The sequence below is a fragment of the Rutilus rutilus genome, assembly GCF_951802725.1.
Source record: "Rutilus rutilus genome assembly, chromosome: 11".
In the NCBI taxonomy this organism is placed as follows: Eukaryota; Metazoa; Chordata; class Actinopteri; order Cypriniformes; family Leuciscidae; genus Rutilus; species Rutilus rutilus.
Window position 1 is genome coordinate 7,488,405 of NC_140216.1, and position 20,842 is coordinate 7,509,246.

General features: G+C 38.3%; 1 protein-coding gene across 1 annotated transcript in view; it reads left to right on the forward strand.

Moving 5' to 3' along the window:
* The window catches only part of csmd2 (CUB and Sushi multiple domains 2), a 296,611-nt gene that overhangs the window by 217,717 nt on the left and 58,052 nt on the right, over positions 1 to 20,842 (forward strand). The window contains exons 27-36 of the mRNA XM_084424679.1: positions 358 to 549; positions 2,737 to 2,875; positions 3,349 to 3,536; positions 7,750 to 7,944; positions 8,282 to 8,398; positions 10,054 to 10,167; positions 15,156 to 15,251; positions 16,516 to 16,719; positions 17,360 to 17,484; positions 20,107 to 20,203. Of these exons, the coding sequence (XP_084280805.1) occupies positions 358 to 549; positions 2,737 to 2,875; positions 3,349 to 3,536; positions 7,750 to 7,944; positions 8,282 to 8,398; positions 10,054 to 10,167; positions 15,156 to 15,251; positions 16,516 to 16,719; positions 17,360 to 17,484; positions 20,107 to 20,203 (1,467 nt within the window). The remainder of the gene's footprint in view (positions 1 to 357; positions 550 to 2,736; positions 2,876 to 3,348; positions 3,537 to 7,749; positions 7,945 to 8,281; positions 8,399 to 10,053; positions 10,168 to 15,155; positions 15,252 to 16,515; positions 16,720 to 17,359; positions 17,485 to 20,106; positions 20,204 to 20,842) is intronic.

A 20,842-nucleotide genomic window follows, 5' to 3' on the forward strand; every position in this document is an offset into this window, starting at 1 on the left:
GCCAGATTTCCCACGGCCTTGAAAAACTTGGATTTATGAGGGAAATTTGGAAATTGTGATTTTTAGACCTGGAAATGTTAGAGAAGATGTTAAAGTCATTCAGTCTTTAAAATATTTGATTGAGTAGAAATTGCTATTTGTGAATTTTAAAAGAAACAATCAAAAAATCACTGTAATTATGACAAGAATGACTAGAAAAGTCATGCAAATTAATTGGTCTAAAAATAAAACCCTGATCAACGTTCAGTTATTGAAACTTCAAACAAAGGTTGAGAACCACTCTAGGATATTAGGTCAAGGGGATCCATTGATTAAATTAAGTTTTGTGACTGGATGTTTATTTGTTTTTCTCTGCAGTTTCAACTGCCACTTCCTGTAATGATCCTGGCATTCCAACAAATGGCACTCGCATTGGAGACAGCAGAGAGCCAGGGGATAATGTGCTGTTCATGTGCGATCCCGGATACCTCCTACAGGGGGCGACCAAGATCACCTGTACTGAGATCAACAACCGTTTTTTCTGGCAGCCTGATCCGCCAACCTGTTCTGGTATGAGCATTCCAGATTAAGGAATGTAAACACTCCCATCCTCAACCAACATTTCCACTGCGATCCCTCCATCTTTACGCGCTCATTATCCAGCATATTTTCAGCATAAGATTTTATCTTAAAAGAGCAAGGCTTTCGACGTCAGTCGCGATGCCTGTCACTTCCAGTTATTTTAGTTGTACAAAAACTGTATGTTACGCTCATGTTGCAAACTGGTATTTGTTATCATATTATTTGAATTATTATCGTAATCATAAACAGTTATGTTGCTCAAATAGAAAACCATTTAGTGCACTTTATTCTTTTAGTTATTTACTGTTATCGGCTAATCAATCAGAAGTCTTGCACTTTCAAAGAAAATAACTTACTTCCTGAAAAATAAGGTGGATACTCTAACCCATTAGTTTCCACATAAAGACATTAAAATTAACACACAAGCAAGAGTGCAGTTGTAATGAATATTGACACAGCTGTGATTTGACTAATGGCTAATAATTCTAATGCTAATATACCGTTCGTGTTTTGACATTAAAGCTAGAGAAAACACTTTATACAATGAGCTAGGGATCAGTATTTTGTTGTACAGTACGCACTCAGTTATGGTATGAAAACACAGTTACACAGTAAGAAACCATTTATGTGCAAACTATATTCAAATAGACTCAAGGTTGCAATTTAAGTCATATTGAAATTCCTTTCAGTTGTCTTTGTTCAAGGCCTGGTTCACTGATTTAGTTTGCACCCAATTTAAATGTAACACATACGCAATACATTTTAAAATCATACACAGGAAATATAAGAACATAAGAATATTCACTGACTACATGAGAGGGCTAATATATGAGATGATGATCATTATTGTTATTAATATTTCCGCTGGACTTGACCAGCCGTTTACCATCTATTCTCTTGCGCCAGCTACATTATAAAGATTTCATCACACTACTTCTCTCAAGAGGATTTGTGTGGACATGAGGGGCCGCAGTATTTGGTTTTCTTTTGTGAATTTAAGCCACTTTATGTTAACAGCCACACTAACAATAGTTTAATTAGGTTGCCTTGTTCAATTAAACTCAATATGAGTGTGAATGTTTCCCTGAACCACAGGCAAAACCCTGGAGATGTTTGCTTGTTCCAGGTAAAATACCTGACATTGGACCTACAGACAGTACTGAGTTGAACACATGACTTCATTATTTATGGATGATATTCTTTAGAGAAAAAGAAAAAAGAATTCCATGAGCGTTCCAGGTTTCCCCCATTTATCAAGTTTTTTTCAAGGCTGTGGGTATCCTGAAAATTAGTTGTTAAGGGGGTCAAAGTAATAGCTTGATTTTTAGTGTTTTTTATTTTTTATTTTATTTTTATTTTGAAGGATTAGTTCACCCAAATATATTTTTAAAAATGCCATCAATTACTCATGTCGTTCCAAACTGTAAGACTTTCATTAATCTTCAAAACACAAATAAAGACATGTTTAAATTAAATCTGAGAGCTTTCTGTCCCTCCATTGACAGTCCACACAACTACCACTTTTTTGCTTCAAAAAGTTCATAAACAGATTGTAAAAATAATCCATATAAATTGAGCCGTTTAGTCCAAATTTTCTGAAGAGACTCGATCACTTTATATGATGAACAGATTGAATTTGAGAGCAAACCTCATTGCTTCTTGCGGAAGCTCAAAAGTGTTGCATAACACAAGAATGAACCTTTTTGGTTCTTGTACATCAAGCGAACATGCTTGAGCTTCAGTTTACCGCTACTGATGTTTATAAATCCATTCATCATGTAAAACTATTCTGTCTCTACAGAAAATATGGACTAACCCGCTCTATTCATATGGATTCGTTTTAAGATCTCTATATGAACTTTTATTAAAGCGTCAAAAGTGGTAGTTGTGTGGACTGTCAATGGAGGGACAGAAATCTCTTAGATTTCATTAAAATATCTTAATTTGTGTTTCGAAGAAAAACTAAAGTCTTGAGGGGGAGTAACTGATGACAAATCTTTTCATTATTGGGTGAACTAACACATTGTTTCTTGTTTAGTCTTATTTTAAATAAATAAGAGACCCCCATGAAAGTTTGCTGAGGCCCCTAGTGGGCCCTGGACCCATGGTCGTGAACCACTGTTCTAGATGAAAGACGTTTTAGCGTTTTTTCTCTCCCTTCCTTTTGTGCTGCAGCTCCATGTGGAGGGAATCTGACTGCTCCCGGTGGACTGATCCTGTCTCCTGAATACCCAGAGCCCTATCCTCACGGCAGAGAATGTGACTGGACAGTAACAGTAACGCCGGACCACATCATATCACTCACTTTCAATCAGTAAGACTGGTTTATAAGACTAAAGTCCCCTATTTCCTGTAGGTAATAATAGCTGGATTATCATTACAATACATAGATATGCAATGTTATTTAAGTATTATTTATATACTATTATAGTATTTATTTATGTTTAATTTCATATGTTGTGTGTGTGTGTGTGTGTGTGTGTGTGTGTGTGTGTGTGTGTGTGTGTGTGTGTGTGTGTGTGTGTGTGTGTGTGTGTGTGTGTGTGTGTGTGTGCGTGCGTGCATGTGTGTGTGTAGAATTTTTTTTTTTTTTTTTTTGATTACTTTATTACAGTTTAATGCCAAGGCAACATTTCTAATTTTGAGTTTAGTTTTTTCTAATATTCATTTTTATTTATTGTTTTATTTCATGTTTATTTCAGTTAACTAAACACTTTTTAATAGTTTTGGTTAACAATAGTGCTGGTAGTTTGTAGTCACATCATACATGTTTCTTCCTCCCGTCAGCTTTAGTCTAGAGCCGAGCTACGACTTCCTGCACATCTACGATGGGCCTGATTCTCTCAGTCCGCTGCTGGGCAGCTTTTATGGCACTGACGTCCCTGAGCGCATTGAGAGCAGCTCCAACACACTCTTCCTGGCCTTCCGCAGTGACGCCTCACTTAGCAGCAATGGATTTGTCCTGCAGTACACTGGTATGTTGCGCCCTTGTGTTGGGAGGAATAATTTATATCCGTTTACATTTTGTAGGCATGCAATATAGTCCTTCTATGACTGTATTGCATGATAATTTGGTCAAATAATGGCATCAGAATGCCCCTAATTTTCCATTAGTCTTTTTTTTTTTTTTTTTTTTTGTATGTGTAGTGTTCCGTACTGCAACAGCACTTTGACTGTTGCCTTGATCACCCTCTCCTATTCACCATTGTGCGGCGTGTAATTATCGACCCATGGCACTTCTCGCAGTCGTCTAGAAAAGAATTATGAAAATGGAAAGCCAGAATGCGCTCACTAAAGCTGGTATCTGATCAATGTGTTGCTGTCACACTAAAGGCTCTGCGCAAATGAGAACAAATGCATGTTTACTGTCACTGTATTCGCCCTGCTGACCTCACTTTGTCTGATGACACTTATTTGTTTATTCATGAAATGACAGACTCGTCTGATCAGACACAACAAGGTCCAAGAGTAAAAATTGGCTTTGGCGAGTACATAAAACTGAGATGCCATCCATACTGCCGCACTTCTTCTAATGATCTTTGCCTCAGCGGACCATAAGAAATTTAAATAAAATGCCTTTTTTTATATATAGACCTCCTTATGTCGACAGTTGTATAATGTGCTGATATTTATGTAAAATATATTAATAACAAAATCATGTGTCTTTAAATATTTTTGTGACAGATGCAGTTTTACTGAGACACAGAGACTGTTTCATACTGTATATAACTTCATATTGACCATGCTTTTAATAACTAATGTGGAAGTAAAAAGTACTGTTCAAATAAAAAATACAAAAATTTAGCCAGGACACATTAAATTGAACAAAACTGACATATAATAATACAAAACATTTTAAGTAAATGTTGTTCTTTTGAACTTAAAAACAAAAATTATAAAGCAGAACAAATAATTTCAACATTGTTAATAATAACAATTATTTGAGCGGCAAATCAGCATATTAGAATGATTTCTAAAGGATTACAGCTTTGTCATCACAGGAAGAAACTGCATTTTAATCTATTTTATTAGTTACTACTTTATTAGATACACCTTGCTAGTACTGGTTTGGAACCCCTTTTGCCTTCAGAACTATCTTAATTCTATCTTAAGATATTATGACTGTGGAGACCATTTGAGTTTAGTGAACTCATTGTTATGTTCAAGAAACTAGTTTGAGGTGATTTGAGCTTTGTGACATGGTGCGTTATCCTGGTGGAAGTAGCTATCAGAAGATGTGTACACTGTGGTCATAAAGGGATGGTCAGCAACAATGCTAAGGCTGTTGCGTTTAGACGATTGCTTGGTACTAAGGGGCTCAAAGTGTGCCAATAAAATATCCCCCACACCATTACACCACCAGCAGCAGCCTGAACCAATGATAAAAGGCAGGATGGCTCCATGTTTTCATGTTGTTTATGACAAATTCTGACCCTACCATCTGAATGTCGCAGCACTCATCACACCAGGAACCTTTTTTCCAATCTTCTATTGTGCAATTTTGGTGAGCCCGTGTGAATTGTAGCCTCAGTTTGCTGTTGTTAGCTGACAAGAGTGGCACCTGGTGTGTCTTCTGCTGCTGTAGCCCATTTGCTTCAAGGTTTGATGTGTTTTGCGTTTAGATATGCTATTCTGCAGACCTTGGTTGTAACGAGTGGTTATTTGAGTTACTGTTGCCTTCCTATCAGCTTGAACCAATCTAGCCATTCTTCTGTGACCCACTGGCATCAACCAGGCAACAAGGCATGTTTGCCCACAGAACTGACGCTCACTGGATATTTTCTCTTTTTCTGACCATTCTCTTTAAACTCTAGAGATTGTTGTGTGTAAAAATTCCAATAGATCACCAAATACTCAGACCAGCCCGTCTGGCACCAACAACCATGCCACTTTAAAAGTCACTTAAATCAGCTTTCTTCCCCATGCTGATGCTCAGTTTGAACTGATGGTTGTCCTTGGAGAGTATAAGAGACATTTAAAAAATCTTACCAACCCCCAAATTTTGAACAGTATTTTGGGTAAAGATTGAAATTCACACTGTTCTCATGTTGTCCATAGAGGCAAATGCATCAGAAAAACAACTACAGCTATTATTTGACTCTATTTTTGTTATAAATGCTTTTTTTGAGTCTCTGTCAAATAACTTACAGTTAACTAGACTAGAACACTACCTACTGATGGCCGTTGCTGGAATGCAACGGTCAGAGCGAGAGAGACCGCGCTCTTTAGATCACCCTCTGTTGGGCTTGGTGAATGAGGAACAGTATTCTCTCAATCTGGTGCAGCAGATGGACACAGTGTGTGGCACTTCAAAAGCTCCAGTTCCAGACCCCAGTCTCCTCACAATGAATTAGTATAAACTAATAATGTAGAAGCAAATCATAAATACATGAAAAGTGTGTTTATTTCAACTTAACCCTGACAGAAGTGTTAGCATAGCCGGTCTGGCACAGGGTCACGTTGGTTCATCTGTGCATGCTGCTGCTGTTGGAACAAGCTTCAGGTGCTGTCAACCTCTTTACAGACCAATCAGCTTCTCACAGACTTCCAACCGCGTCTGATTGGCCTCTGAGGTGCAATATGTGGGCCAAGGCTCTGCACACTTGACCGACAGTTAAATAAACACCACACACACATACACACTCCATTGCGCGTCCGAACTGTTCCCTGCCAGCTCAAACATTTGTCACGTCCAAATTCACAAACACATCTTCGCCCACACACACACACACACACACTCATACGCAGCCTCATCAGTGGACACCTGAGCTAGAACTTAAGGTTGGCTGTGGTCCACTCTTAATTACTGCCCGTTTTGCACTGGTATTGTTAGGAGCCCGGTGTAGGAAGATTAACTGAATTGTGGACTGTCTTTAGCGCCGACCCCAGTAAACAGATTGCGTCTTGTTTCGACGTGCTATTGGGCCATGAAGGGCACGGGCATCAGCACGAGCAATACAGTGTAACTATGTTAGGAAGTAATATCTCAACTAGAACTGCATGCAACCCATTTTTTGCTGTGCGATGCAGATGTGTAGTAAGAATGATTGATTTCTAATTTTGGCCAAAGGATGCGGTGTGCACCATACACATGTCCTGCTGGGTGATGGACTGTTTTGTGTAGTCAGCAGACCTGATCTAGCCCAGTGTCACTTTTAATCTGTCGTGGGTCACTGTCCATGCTCCACGGGGCATGTAGGTTGCTGTAGCATATTTCTGGATTGTGAATTGGTGATCAGGGTGCGTTCATTTTAAGCATCTTTGAAGTGCACTTATTCACACAAACTAAATTTTTGGGGGAAAAAACCTGGAAAGAACCTGCACCAGCAGTGTCCATATTTATATATACACATATACATATAAATATGCACTACCATTCAAAAGTTTGGGACCAGTAAGATTTTCTTTTTGAAAGAAATTAATACTTTTATTCAGCAGGCACACTTTAAATTCATCAACAGTGACAGTAAAGACATTTATAATGTTACATGTAATGAAGTTTATACAAAATATTACAATGATGATTTATTAGCTGTGTTATATTTCAAAGGCTGTGCTCTGCAGAGGTTGAATTTGTCAGGCGCAGATCGTCATCAAGGATGTCTCATTTTAGAAAAATAACCATTATGAAATGCACTGTTATTAGTCAAGAGTCGTAAATTATTGTCATTTATTTCTTACTTTGGAATGTAATAGTTACTTTTCTAAAAGGAGACAGCCACAAACACATATGTGGCCAACAAATGCAATGTCCAGAAGTGCTCAGCCTTTGAAATGAGACGATTATTACTACAAATAAATATTATTAATATTATATTAATGTATTATTATTCATATGTTTGTTACTGTGAAAAATGCATGTGATTGAGAAGACATTAATATGTCAATAGAAGACACACATTTTTACAGATGTTTTGTTTAGCATATGATTTTCATGTCTTAGTTTTAAAACATGCCTTACATTGTAGTTCCTAATCAAATCAAAGCCACTTGGTGAATGACTCAAAATGATTTACTCACCAAAGCAAATTTTTACTTGCATTAGATGCTTGGTGAATATTTGTATATGTAAAGGTCCCTGTGCGTGCTGGATTATCAGTCTTACACAAATAGCCATAAATCATCATCTCTCGCTCTCTCTCCTTCTTTATCCCTCTCACCATACTTTGTGTTTCTTTTCCTCAACAGAAAATCCCAGAGAGTCGTGCTTTGAGCCAGGGCTGGTGCGTAATGGTACTCGTGTTGGTACCGAGTTGAAATTGGGGGCTACTGTCACCTATTACTGTGACAATGGCTATACGCTGGAGGGAGACGCCACACTGACTTGCATCATGGGGGGAGACGGCAAACCCGGCTGGAACAAACCAAAACCTGTTTGCATAGGTAAAAGCATATAATGGAAGTTCAGCAAGTAATTTTTTGCAAATACGATCTGTAACCATGTGTTCTTCCTTTGTCAAAGACCTGGAGTTTGTCACATTTGTTGCTGTTCCCTTTGAAATAAGCAAAGGCTCATCTTTGCAATGTAACCTTGTGGAATGCTTTGAACACACTGCAATTTCACTTTGGCAAACACTAGGGACATCTAGCCGGGCAGCTCAGGAATCAGACAAGAAAAGTAATTTAAGATCAGCTGAATGAGGCAACGGCAGTGAGGAGTTGGGGAGGACAGAAAATTAGTCTCTAATGCCTTCTTTCTGTGGCTGTCTTTCTCACTAAGCTCCGTGCGGTGGTCAGTATTCGGGCTTGGAGGGTGTGGTGCTCTCCCCTGGTTATCCTGGAAACTACAGCAGCGGGAGGGCTTGCCTCTACACGGTTATTGTGCCAAAAGACTATGGTAAGTAAGCACATGTATAAGCGTACTATTGCACACACATAGATACCGTGAACTTCTGTAGTGTTACAATCAAGGAGTATACAGTAGCATACTGTAACTAAATGTTAGCATTCCCATTTATTTCAGTGATATTTGCAGAAAAATGTGATTCTGATTGGGAAATCCTCACAATAAATGCACACGGTTCCCAACCCTTCACTAGCTGCTGTGATGTCAGACATCAGACAGGGAGAAATATAAGTCCTTTCATGTGTTTAAGAGCCCTTAAAACACACCAGGCATTGGTAACATCTAATATGATTTTAAAAATGCAGTATTTTTGTTGTTTACAATGGAGAAAGATGCTTTTGGATCCAGATTTTGTAGTTACTGCATTTACTGGAACAGATGTAAATAATGCTATTCAATGAAATCAGCCAGTTCAATACACCATGTCTGAATCAGGCACTCAAGGGCAAAAAGGGTTAAATCCCATCTCTTCCATGTTAAATGTGTGTCCTTATCAGCTGCAAACTGCCACTTTTCAAGCCTATTGTTTGGGTTCTATTTTTAGTTCATCATGCTGGTCAGCCCCAACAGTCTCAGAGCAATCTCATTTGTCCAAATTCCAAACAAAACGTGTTCTGGTTAACTTTGATTTGTCACTCAGGACTTGTTTTGTCACGATCAGTTAGGAGGAGGTGTTAAAGCTTATACATTGACATATTAAATATCAGTAGACACCATGTAGAAGACTGTATTTATACCAAGACGGTTCATTTGAATTAATTACTAGAGAAAGTGCACCACGCGTTATGATGGAATAAGCCTCTTCTAAATTAAAGAGCCAATCGCAATCACTGCAGATGCAATTAGAAACTCCAGTTCCTGTAGAAACCGTGTGTTCTGACATGTGCACTTTGGACCACACATGCATGTGAGCATAAGAAACATCTACGGGACAGTTCATGTCAGATTTTATTGCTGATTCAAAATGTTATTTAAATGTGAGTTTTTGAGATTCAGGTTTTTCCCCAAACCCTTTTCCCCATTCAAGTAGTTAAGAGTTGGACTTAATTCGGGTTACAGTAGCGACCCGGAGGTATTCCAAGTATGGCAACACCAAATGAGCCAAATTAATTGACTTTCCTTGACAGGGACTTTGATCCATATTGCTCTTCGTTCGGGGCTCTGAGCCTCTAGATAATGACACATTTTTGGATATCCCCTCATATAACCCCAGCAGCTTCTACTTGACACTGGGACCCTTTTATTTGATCAATAAAAGGATGTTATCGGGCTAATTTGGGGTTCCTACAGAATCTTTATTAGCAGATGTGAGCCTGCTTGTATTTCTCTGGGTCAAGCCAAACGTTGTGGAAGCACAGCTAATTAAGGCACAAATTTCCGTAGGCATGGCATAATGGCTTCGAACAGCTGCGGGATAGGGAACGTTGCAACACAGGGTTTCTTTTTTATGGCCCTCATTTGGAAATTTACTCTGCTAAGCACCAGGGTGTGTCTGGAGAGCACAACAGGTGGTTCATAGGTGTGATTAGGTTCTGTCTTTTACTATTGAATTAACATTTGCACAGTCATGGTATGCAGTTGCATAATTCATATTTTTTTATGCAGTTATGTCTCTTCACTCTCTGTCTCTATTTATCTCTCTGCAGTGGTGTTCAGCCAATTTGCATTCTTCCAGACTGCTCTAAATGATGTTGTGGAGGTGTACGATGGGCCTACCCAGCATGCCCGTGTCCTGAGTTCTCTCTCTGGGGCCCACACAGGTCAGCAAACCTTCTCAAGCGGTATTAACTTGACTATCAGTCTATACTGGCATTAGTAGATGAATGCTAAAGAGACTGCATTCAGTCTCAAAGGTAAATAGAAGTAGTCAATTAAGCAACTCCTTTAACAAGATGAGTTACATACAAAAGTAAAAGAGACACAATCCTGTGTGGTTCACAAATACTGAAATATAAAGCTGAAGCATGTCATTTTTGCACTACCAAACGTCATTAAGAATAATGACTCTTACTGTATAGTATGTAAAAAGCTTTGTCAAATGAGTGGTGCCGGATAGTCTTGGAAGTGTCCCACCAAAAGCATTGCTTTTTTTAAGACACTGTGTTTTAAAAAAAAATTAAATAATAATAATAATAATTTCCTGCAACCCCTGCATTTTCTTCCATTGTATTGCACTCCATATAGCTATTTTTGAATGCTAGAACATATGTTAAAGTATGTAATGTATACACCCCCCAGGTCAGTGAAGACTTTAAAGGGAAAATTCACCAAAACATTTAAATTCTGTCATCATTCACTTACCCTCATTTCATTCCAAACCTGTATGTCTTTCTTCTCTGGAAGACAAAAGATTATCAGAAAAAAAATAAAAATTCTCCATACAATGAAAGTCAATGGGGTCCAAAACAACATTGGAGCACATTGACTTTCCTTGTATGGACCAAAATCCACAGAGACATTAAAAAAAAGACAAATCGTATTTGTACTTCATAGAAGGAGGATGTTCGGGATGCTGATTAAATGGGGACAGAATTTAGATTTTTGGTTGAACTGTCTCTTTAAAATTGATGAGTAGACTAGTCATTTTGACAACCCACAAATTGTTTTTAAATATAATTATGTAGTTTTGCACATTCAGTATCTATTCTGAATATGAAGCTCTGAAAATTAGAAGAAGAATAAAATGGCACTTCTGCTTTTAATCATTAAAGCTGCCTTGGTACTTGTGAACAGTCTCGAGTTCTCAATTATCAGAACATACAATGACGTATGCGAAAGATGATGTACTTGAGAATAAAACGCAGAGTTTCACATAACAAGCTTGATGACTCATAGAGGCTAACAAACAGATTTCAAAAGGATCCAGTAAATAGGGTTTTCTTCCTTAAAGCAGGAAATAAAACAGAATCAAATAAGCAAAAACAGACTAGCCAAATAGATCTCCACTGAGACGCAGAGGCTGAAAGCTTTTATTCAGCCATAATGGAGTTCCATTTAATGCGGTCAGTTGAGGAGATTTCGGCTCGAAGATTAACAGGGTTTTCTCGCTCGCTCTCTCCGCTTCTGACATTCCCATGACAACGCAGATGAGCTGTGTACATTTCTATTTTTTCTTCACCCTTCACACCAGTCGAACACCCGCGATTTGCGTACGGCGTGAAACCCTGCGCGCTCAAGGAAGGTGAACTGCTCAGAGCATATATACTATCTTGAGATGCGGTTTTTAACTTCAGATGCCGGTGTGAAATCAGTGAAGTGTGCTGGGGGCTGATGGAAATAATGCACACTTTGGAGCGTGAATAGCAAGCAGGGAATATTCAGAATTGATACTAGGCCACATAAAACTGCAGATTTTCTATTATCTTTTTGTGCTGCTGAGAGAAAGGAAACAAGACTTGCTGTATGTCACCACTGTTATAAGCACAGTTGTCAGTTTTGATGGATGTTTCTCAACTTTCTCAGTAGAAAATCATGGAAATTATAGGGAATGAATAATCTGCACAAATGAACAGCAATTTTCAAGTGAAGCCGTCCTCTGTGAATTAACTGTTAGAAACTTATTTTAAACAATAGACAAGGATTCTAGACACACACAAAAAACTGAAATCAGTGTGAATTTATTTTGCCACCCATATTACTATGGAAGTCTGTTTCCGCCTCAGAGTAAAAAAAAAAGATAATTGCAACTTTATATCTCACAGTTGCAACATTTGCAATCTTAGTGCTTGAACTTAAATGTATGAATCCATTTTTGGTTCTCATCACTCCACAACTAATCCTTCATTTTCAATGGTGACCAAACAAGACAAGTTGTTGGCCTAAGTAGAACATGACATATTAATTAGGCTACTGGTAATAATTATAAACAATGTAAGCATTTGAGCATTTAAAATTCCATATAACTGTTAAACAGCCAAAGTCGGAGGTAGACAAACCGGCAAATCCACCTCTGTTGAGTCATCATATTCAACACTGTGATCCTGAGTCTTCTGGAATCCTGACAGGATGTTGTCAGGCCACGTCAGTTTACTCCACAACAACCTTGAATGTTGCATAACGCATCCTTCCTGTCGAGGTGAATCTGTGGGCACCATCCAGGTTTGCTGTTGGTGTTGTGCGACACAGGACTAACAGTTTCCGAGCAGCATTGCAGAATAATGTGGCCATCAGAACAAACAGCAGGGGCGAATAAATCAGCGGTCAGGGTTTCCCCACACCTCTGCCTCCACCGGATTATTACTGTAGCTGTCACTCTGTCGGCAGCCCACGGAGGCTTGTTCTAATAACATCCCAGCATGCCAAAGGCATGAGCAGGCGCATTGGTCAATCCCAACATGAACGAGAGTGTTGTGCAGTTTCATCTTCTCTGGCCACTGCACGAATTAGTCAACACCGAACCTGCTCTCTGCAAACCCCTGTGGAGCTCAACTGGGCCTCGGGGATCTGTGGGTTGATTCAAAGCCTCAGCCCCCACACCACGGCACAGAAAGCACATGCGCTAATAATGAGCAATGCAAGTCAAGTAAAGTCACCTTTATTTATATAGCGCTTTATACAATACAGATTGTTTCAAAGCAGCTTTACAGTGAAAACAGGAAAATAATGCGTTTCGGCTGTTGTTCAGCTGAAGTCAGTTCAGTGCTGATTCGGTTCCGTTGTAAAGATCATCAATTGTTATGTTCATTTCACCTATAGTTCTGCAAAAAAGACACACCTGATGATGCACATGCACTGGCTGATCCTTGACGCGATCGCAACGCAAAGTTGATTCTGCACTAATTTGATCTAGCTATATATACAGGGATGCTAATTAACCGGTTAACTATTAACCGATCTTAAGAATTTTAACCAATTAATAGCCTACTATCGTTTGCTATATGCTTAAAAAAATACACTAAAAATATTCCACAACAAATCCTTTAAATTTAATGATATTCAGAACTGAACAAGAATGCTAAAAATAACTATAAACAAGCCAAAACGAAATAATTCAAAGCGAAAGTGAAAGTAAGCGGCGTTGGGCTCACATTCAAATCAAAATGTTTCCATATTCGTGATGTGTTAGGATGCTAAACTATTATTTATTATAGGCTTTGTACTTCACTCACGTTCCAATATTGACGGAAAAAAATCATTCTCTTCACATGCGCAAAAATGTGCTTGGAAACATCACAGTGCAGCAGTGCTTATGCTGAATGACACAAATTACTACTGACTATTTAAACAGAGCAGTGTAATTTTTATATGTTAGGTTGACTATTTTATTTTGATAATGAACAGGCTGCGATGTCAAGATTGCAATGCTTGAATATGTTGTGTGTGAGGCGCCGGCGCGATCGAACAGTGGAAACATAAAAACACATACTCCGTCATTTTGTTCATACAGGTCATCATTCGAAACTGCAAAGTGTTTACTTATATTTGTGTACACTCGCAATAAAACTCAACATTGTGCTTTTGTAAAATAAACATATAAATAAACAAACAAACTGCCATTTCGGTTTCCTTTCCGTCAACTTGTTTGTGGAGTGCCGCGCCTTACAGAAATGAGCCAAACACAGCAGCATACTGTCGCAGTTTTTTTCTTTCGTTTTTTAATATGATAATTATTTAAATAGCAATATTTCACGTGTTTCTTTTATATAGGCTTATAGACTAGGATTTAATGAAAATCATTTAAAAAATTTTTTTTTTTTTTTATGTAAGTTCATTTTCCTTAGAATCATCCTGGCAACCTTTTTTTTTTTAAAGTGTTTGAACCCAGGGTTTGAAAACTGCTGCCGTAGATGGTCTGCTCGCGTGCTTTAACCTCGCACACGAGCAGATCCGTTTCCTTGCTAGAGAAGCGTTCAATTTTTCCGTTTGCAAATTCCGCCATGTAAATAGCGAATCCGCCATGGCGCGAGCACAACTGGCTTTTAAAGGGAATGGGAGAAGAGACTCCGGTTTATTGCACGTTACGCCCAAAACACACCTATTCCTCATTAAGAGAATATGGACAACCCTTTTAGACCATGCACCGGGCACGCCGATCATTTTTCCTGTCGAATAACTAGCAAAAGTGCTTGCGTTTAGATTGTTAAAATAGGGCCCTAAGTGCTTTACATGGAAAAATAAGACCCAAATATCACAACCCTCACCTGCCTACTTAGTAGCTCCATCAACTTGATTGCTTTAGAGCCAGGCTCAAACAACAAGCCCAAAAACACTTGTAATAAGTGGAAATATCAACACTTCAAGAGTGTGAAGGAGCCTTGCGAGCATAAACAAAACACCGTGCCTCTGTTGGCGGAGCTTTAGTTCGATTTGCAGAATGAGTATTTTGTGGCTGTAATATATTTGGTCAAAAAGAGTGGATCCCAAACACACAAGATGCCAGAATGTTGCTATGGCTGCATTAGAATGATAATTTAGGGGATGCATGCCCTTATTAAAATGCAGTTTTGACTCTTAAAACTTTACAGTGTGTATGTGGCCAAAGAGCCTTTTGAAAGATATATTCTGTATTCTGTAAAGCAGCAGTTCAGAGTGACCACATCTACACAACATGTGCACTGTATTCCTTGTCTTCTGAAGTCATTTGATGTCTTTGTGTGATGAACACACCAAGAATCATTATTCATTCATAATCTTCACCTCCACTGCTGCTCTCAAACAAATATGGCATCTGTGGCACAGGTCAATAACATCAAATGTCATTGGTTTTAGAATGTCGCCAAATGCCATGACACCTTGTTTGTACTTTCAGGTGAATCTTTGCCCCTAGCCACCTCCAACCAGATCCTTATCCGGTTCTCTTCTAAGGGTCAGTCAAGCTCAAGAGGTTTCCATCTGGTCTATCAAGGTAAGACTTTCAATCTGTCTTTCTCTATCCCAAATGTCGTTTTCTTTTTCTATTAACCAGGGTTGTGAACTATTTAGAATTGAGTTGAGAATGCCTTTTAAATGACTAATCTTGAATAAAGGTACCAAATATGTCACAGAATTTAGGCAAACTTGAATTGAAATGAAATGAAATTCAAAGAAATGAACCGCCGTAAGTGGGTTCATTTAAGAATTTTCTTTTTTTTTTTTCTTTTTTTTTTTAAGAATTACCCATGGACATGGTATTATACACACACAACATATGCTGTATATGCAGAAATTGTACATATCAACATTTGAAATGTCACCCATAGAAATTTGCATTTTACTTTATTTATCTATATAAACTTTAACATGATCCAGAATCTTCTAAATGGAACCGAACAGCATAAGTTTATGAAAACATATCTTTATTTCATTTATTAATTTGATTTCTATTTTAGTTGTTGTAATTTCAGTACTTAAACTGAATTAAAGTTTTTAATGTTCAGTTTTTTCAGTTAATGTTAATTTTATTTCAATTATGTAAATATTGTTTTTTAATTGTTTTAGTTTTAGTTAACAGCCCTATATTGTGTTTACATTCTTACATTATTATATACATTCATATACATTCTTAATTGTGCCCAAGCCTGCAATAAACTGCTCAAATATTGTGTGTGGGATGTTCCTACCATAACTTGTGGTTATGTTATGCAGTCAGTTTTGATTGAGAGAGGCACTGTCGTCTAAATTAGGTGCTAAATTATTTAAACAATATGCCCATGGTCTTTCTTTCTCTCTCAGGCACACACTCACACTCACACACATTGTAAATGATGCTGTAAATGTGCTGTACCTCTTCGGCAGTCATGGGGCCTTCTGTTAAAATGTGCTTTAACAGCCCGCATCTTTCTCTATAATAGATAGTGTGGTTTTTAGGAGCTAAAACAGCATTATTGTATTCTCTCGCCTCCCCTGTGGTTTTCAGTCATACTCCTGTTCGTTTCCTGACGTGTCTTTAATGGAAAAGTACAGCATCTTATAAAAGTATTAAAAGTAGTAGTGTTCTGGGGCATCCCAACCAGCTGTATGCACAGTACCTTCTGTGGTTCAAACTTAAAGTGCCAGTTTCACTAACAATTTGGTGCATGACTGCATGTATAATGCATTACAAAGCATTTCTCACTTGGCAGGTGCCGTAACATCCTAAAGTTGCTGTTTTGTACAAATTCTTCTAACAATAGCGCATTTATTTGCTTTAGCTGTCCCGAGGACCAGCGCGACCCAGTGCAGCTCAGTCCCAGAGCCCAGACACGGCAGACGCACTGGGAACAACTTTGCGGTGGGAGCCGTGGTGAGTTTTGAATGCAATGCAGGATACGTTCTGGAGGGTCCCAGTGCCATCGAGTGCCTGACTGTACCCAACGCTCTGGCCCAGTGGAATGGCAGCATACCCAGTTGCATTGGTAAGAGCCCATTATACATATCTAGGGATTTCACACTTCTCTCAACTTTCACGATCTTATCAATTAGGTTAAAGGCAATATAATGAGGGCGATATAGTTTTGTCAGTTGCCAGTTTTGATGAAATAGTAAAATGTATTTTTTTCAGTTAAAGGATCTCACTTCAGTTGCTTAAGTGTCACGTTTACTTGTGTCCCAACCTCCTCAATGCGTTTGCTTGGATGAGCACAGTTAGATTCACATCACAGCTCTGGTAGGGAAACAGAGCAAACAGACTCCTACTCCTGCTCCTCTTGAGAGAAAGCTGTCGCCAACAAACTCTCCCTGTGCTTAACAAGCAACGTCACACAGCTGTGGGCCAGCAGTCATGGCCTCCGGCGTGTCACACATACACAAATGCACAAGCTTGGCAGATGCTGCCGCGGATACTCTGTGTGTACACACTCAGGTATCCACACTCATGTGCAGCTGTTTACCTGTGCGCTTCACTGCAGCTACCAGATGCTTGACCACAGGAGATGCACGAGGAGGAAGGTGGTGTCCTGGAAGATTACAAATACCCTTCGATACCGTAGGCTGTTTTGTGGGTTTTGCCTTCTGTACCTGCTCTTTCATCGTTTTCTCCTTTTGTCTTTGATGCAGTGCCATGTGGAGGGAATCTTACCCAGCGGATAGGTACTATACTGTCCCCCGGCTATCCTGAGCCCTACCTAAACAGCCTGAGCTGCGTATGGAAGATCACCGTGCCAGAGGGAATGGGAATCCAGGTATTCTCTTCTAGCAACAATAAAACACCAATTTGTCCCCTTTTATAAGGCCATTATGAACTCAAAGCATCATACATTTTTTTTTTTTTTTTTTATGTGGCCATGTACATGCTGTACAAATTTAAGTATAACAAGCTCTACCGTTCAAAATTTGGGTTCAGTAAGATTGTTGAATGTTTTTGAAAGAAGTCTCTGTAATATATGTGCTTCTGTGAGAGCAAGGCTAGTTCGAGAAACTATGTGGTGAGAGACAGTATCAAAATATTCAATGAGTCGACACACTTATCTTTATTTCTATGATTTTTCTAGCTCTGCCTGAAATTTTCAGGGGTAAATTCAGTTGTATAATGCTGTTATCACTTCCTGTGCAGTGTGACACTTTTAAATGTGGTCACGGAAGAGCGTTTAACAAGTCTGCAATGATTCAACTCTGTTACTTTTTTAACCGTATCAATTTTTCATTTCAGTGCAGACCATAAAAGTTTAAATTCTAAGGGAGAAGGCAGTAATAATCGTCAGATTTTGAACAGTATCTTTACAGCCATCATTTCCTCCAGTCATACTTCATAACTCTATTCAGCGTTACCTTCTTGGCTCCTCTGCAACCTGGTTGTAAAGAGCTTTTTGAGATTATTTGGCACATACTTTGGGTGGCCATCTTTCTAAGGACCAGATTATATATGTCTGGTCTAAAACGAATACTAGTGGATTTGCTGTTCAAAAGAACAGCGTTTATTTGAAATAGAAATATTTTGTAACATGATAAATGTCAGTTTAATGCGTCCTTGTTTTTTTTCTTATTTGCCCTAAACTTTTGAATGATACTGTATAATAGTTTCCAATCATTGATAATTTCTTGAGCATCAAATCAGCATATTAGAATGATTTCTGAAGGATCATGTGACTCTGAAGACTGGAGTAATGATGCTGAAAATTCAGCTTTGCATCACATGAATAAATTACAATTTAAAATATATTAATGCAGCCTTAGTGAGATACATGTAATTTTTCGAAACCTACTATTGCCGTATGTCGTTTTGCATACCTATAGCAAATATGGTTAACAGTTTATTTTACAGTGTCCTGTTACTATAGTAATTACTATAAATTGTGCATAATTACACGCAGCTAACCCTAAACCAATCCCTAATCCTAATCCTAACCCTATAGTAAGTACATGTAGTTAATTATTATTACTTTCAGTACTTAATTATGTATAGTTACACTGTAACACGGACACCTCAAAATAAAGTGTAGCCCAAACATGATTAAAACTCGGTCTCCTTCACATGTCTTATGATTAACAACATTTTAAATGCAGCTATAAGTGGTGAAAGTAAGCAAGATGAGCAGTGCTGATTGGATACGAGTGATTTATTTATTTCTTTTTTCAAGTAGCATCTGCATCCGCCTCTCCAGACTTGCCTCACACTGCTGGATACAAATGTAATCAAATATAGCTCTGAATCATGGGAGGAGTTCAGGACCGCTTACTTAATTGCTTTTAACCCAATTCATAAACTTCTCGCTGTTGGAGAATTGGAACCATGCAGAAATGATTACAACATCCCCAAAAGTAAGAGAGACATGATATAAATAGGCAGTGGTATGAAAGGAAAGAGGTGCAGATGAGGTGATTTAAGAGACAGTCCTATACAACTTACAGTACATATTTTCTTCTACTCTGGTGTAAGGCTTGGCGATATTTATTGAATAGCCCCACATGGCTTTGTTTATGCATTCAAAATGTATGTAAACACAGTATATGTAGATAAATGTTGGTGTTTTATTACTATGCATTGCTAAATTGGTGCACATAAATGAAAAGAATTAAAAAAAATAATTTGAGTTTTAGTGAACAGTGCAGGAAACATGCCTTGATTTATTTCTAAACAAGCTGGTTTGCTGTAATGTTGATCAAATGACCTGTGATTGAAAAAGAAAAAGAAAAATCACCCATTTATGCAATTTCAGATGTATACTTGTGTGTTGAATGTTGTCTAAATATATGCCAAAAAGGATCAGATATCATCACTGAACAATTCCGTTTCAGGTCTATAACCTAAAAGAAGCATAGAAGAGCTCTTAACTGATGTTATAGGGTGGATTGATGGTGTGTTTTCATTTTGTGTCAGACAGAGCGCTCATGAAGTCTGGATATCGAACTAACCCCCTCCCTCTCATGAAATTTCCAATTCACTATGTGAAGCAAGCACAAATAAATGTGCCATTTGACGGCAAGGCTATCAGATGTGACAATCTTCCAGCGATAGCCACAGTCATGCCACTGTGACCAGACAATTTCTAGGCTTGTTTGAGTCTGGGGCGGAAAAATAAATGTCTACAGGGCTGAACATTGGAAAAACTGTGTGAAGAGCATATACAACAAATGCAGAAGAATGCCTCTCATATTTGAAGATGACATTTGAAACGTTACGCAACACATCAAATTAAGATATCTTTATTTGGCATTTTCTACCATAACTTTTCAAAACTATACACAGGACTCAATCTTTAAAGATAGCCAAGTGCCTGCAATATTTTTCAGTACAATCCACTGATACTCAAAAAGAATGAAGCCGCTGTATTTTTTTTTACCTTTGTTCTGTTCCATTCTCTCAGATCCAGGTGATTAGCTTTGTGACAGAGCAGAACTGGGACTCTCTCGAGGTGTTTGATGGAGGTGACAACAGTGACACCATGCTGGGGAGCTTCTCAGGTGGGCTGTGTAATACTTCTATAACTCAGTTCATTACATAAACACACATCGTCACAGTAATCTTGTTGTTGTTGCTTTGAATGCTTGGAAGATTCCTCAGTGGATGGCTGAGAGAAATGCACTGTTTTGTCTTTGTAAAGAAATGTAGTTTTGCAGCAATTTTTAGAGCGCAATATGAAGTATAGAAGAGCTACTCCATTTTTGAAACAGTTTATAGATCATAAAAGCGATTCTTTATTGTTGCTAGTGTGCATTTGTGTTGCATTATGGGAAACAGAAGCTACTTACACAGTAGGGAAGGCTGTTTTTTTTCCCTTTTATTGGCACAAAGACCAGGCACAAAATGTTACAAGTGCCCTAGAGAGAGATAAATGAATGATATATCCTGAAATGAATAACGGTGTACAAAGTGAAGACAAATGAGTCAATCATATCTGCACACACTGAGCCATATGACTAAAACAGTTGTATATATTCCAGACGAATGAATGCATAATGATTCTCATCTGCATTGGGCTTTTAGAAATGAATGCTTGAAGCAAAACAACAAAGTATATTTTTATTGTATTTCACTTTTCTTGTATGCAATAGTTCAGAACACAATGTAAATGTGAAGATATAAAACTTTCAGACAGTTGT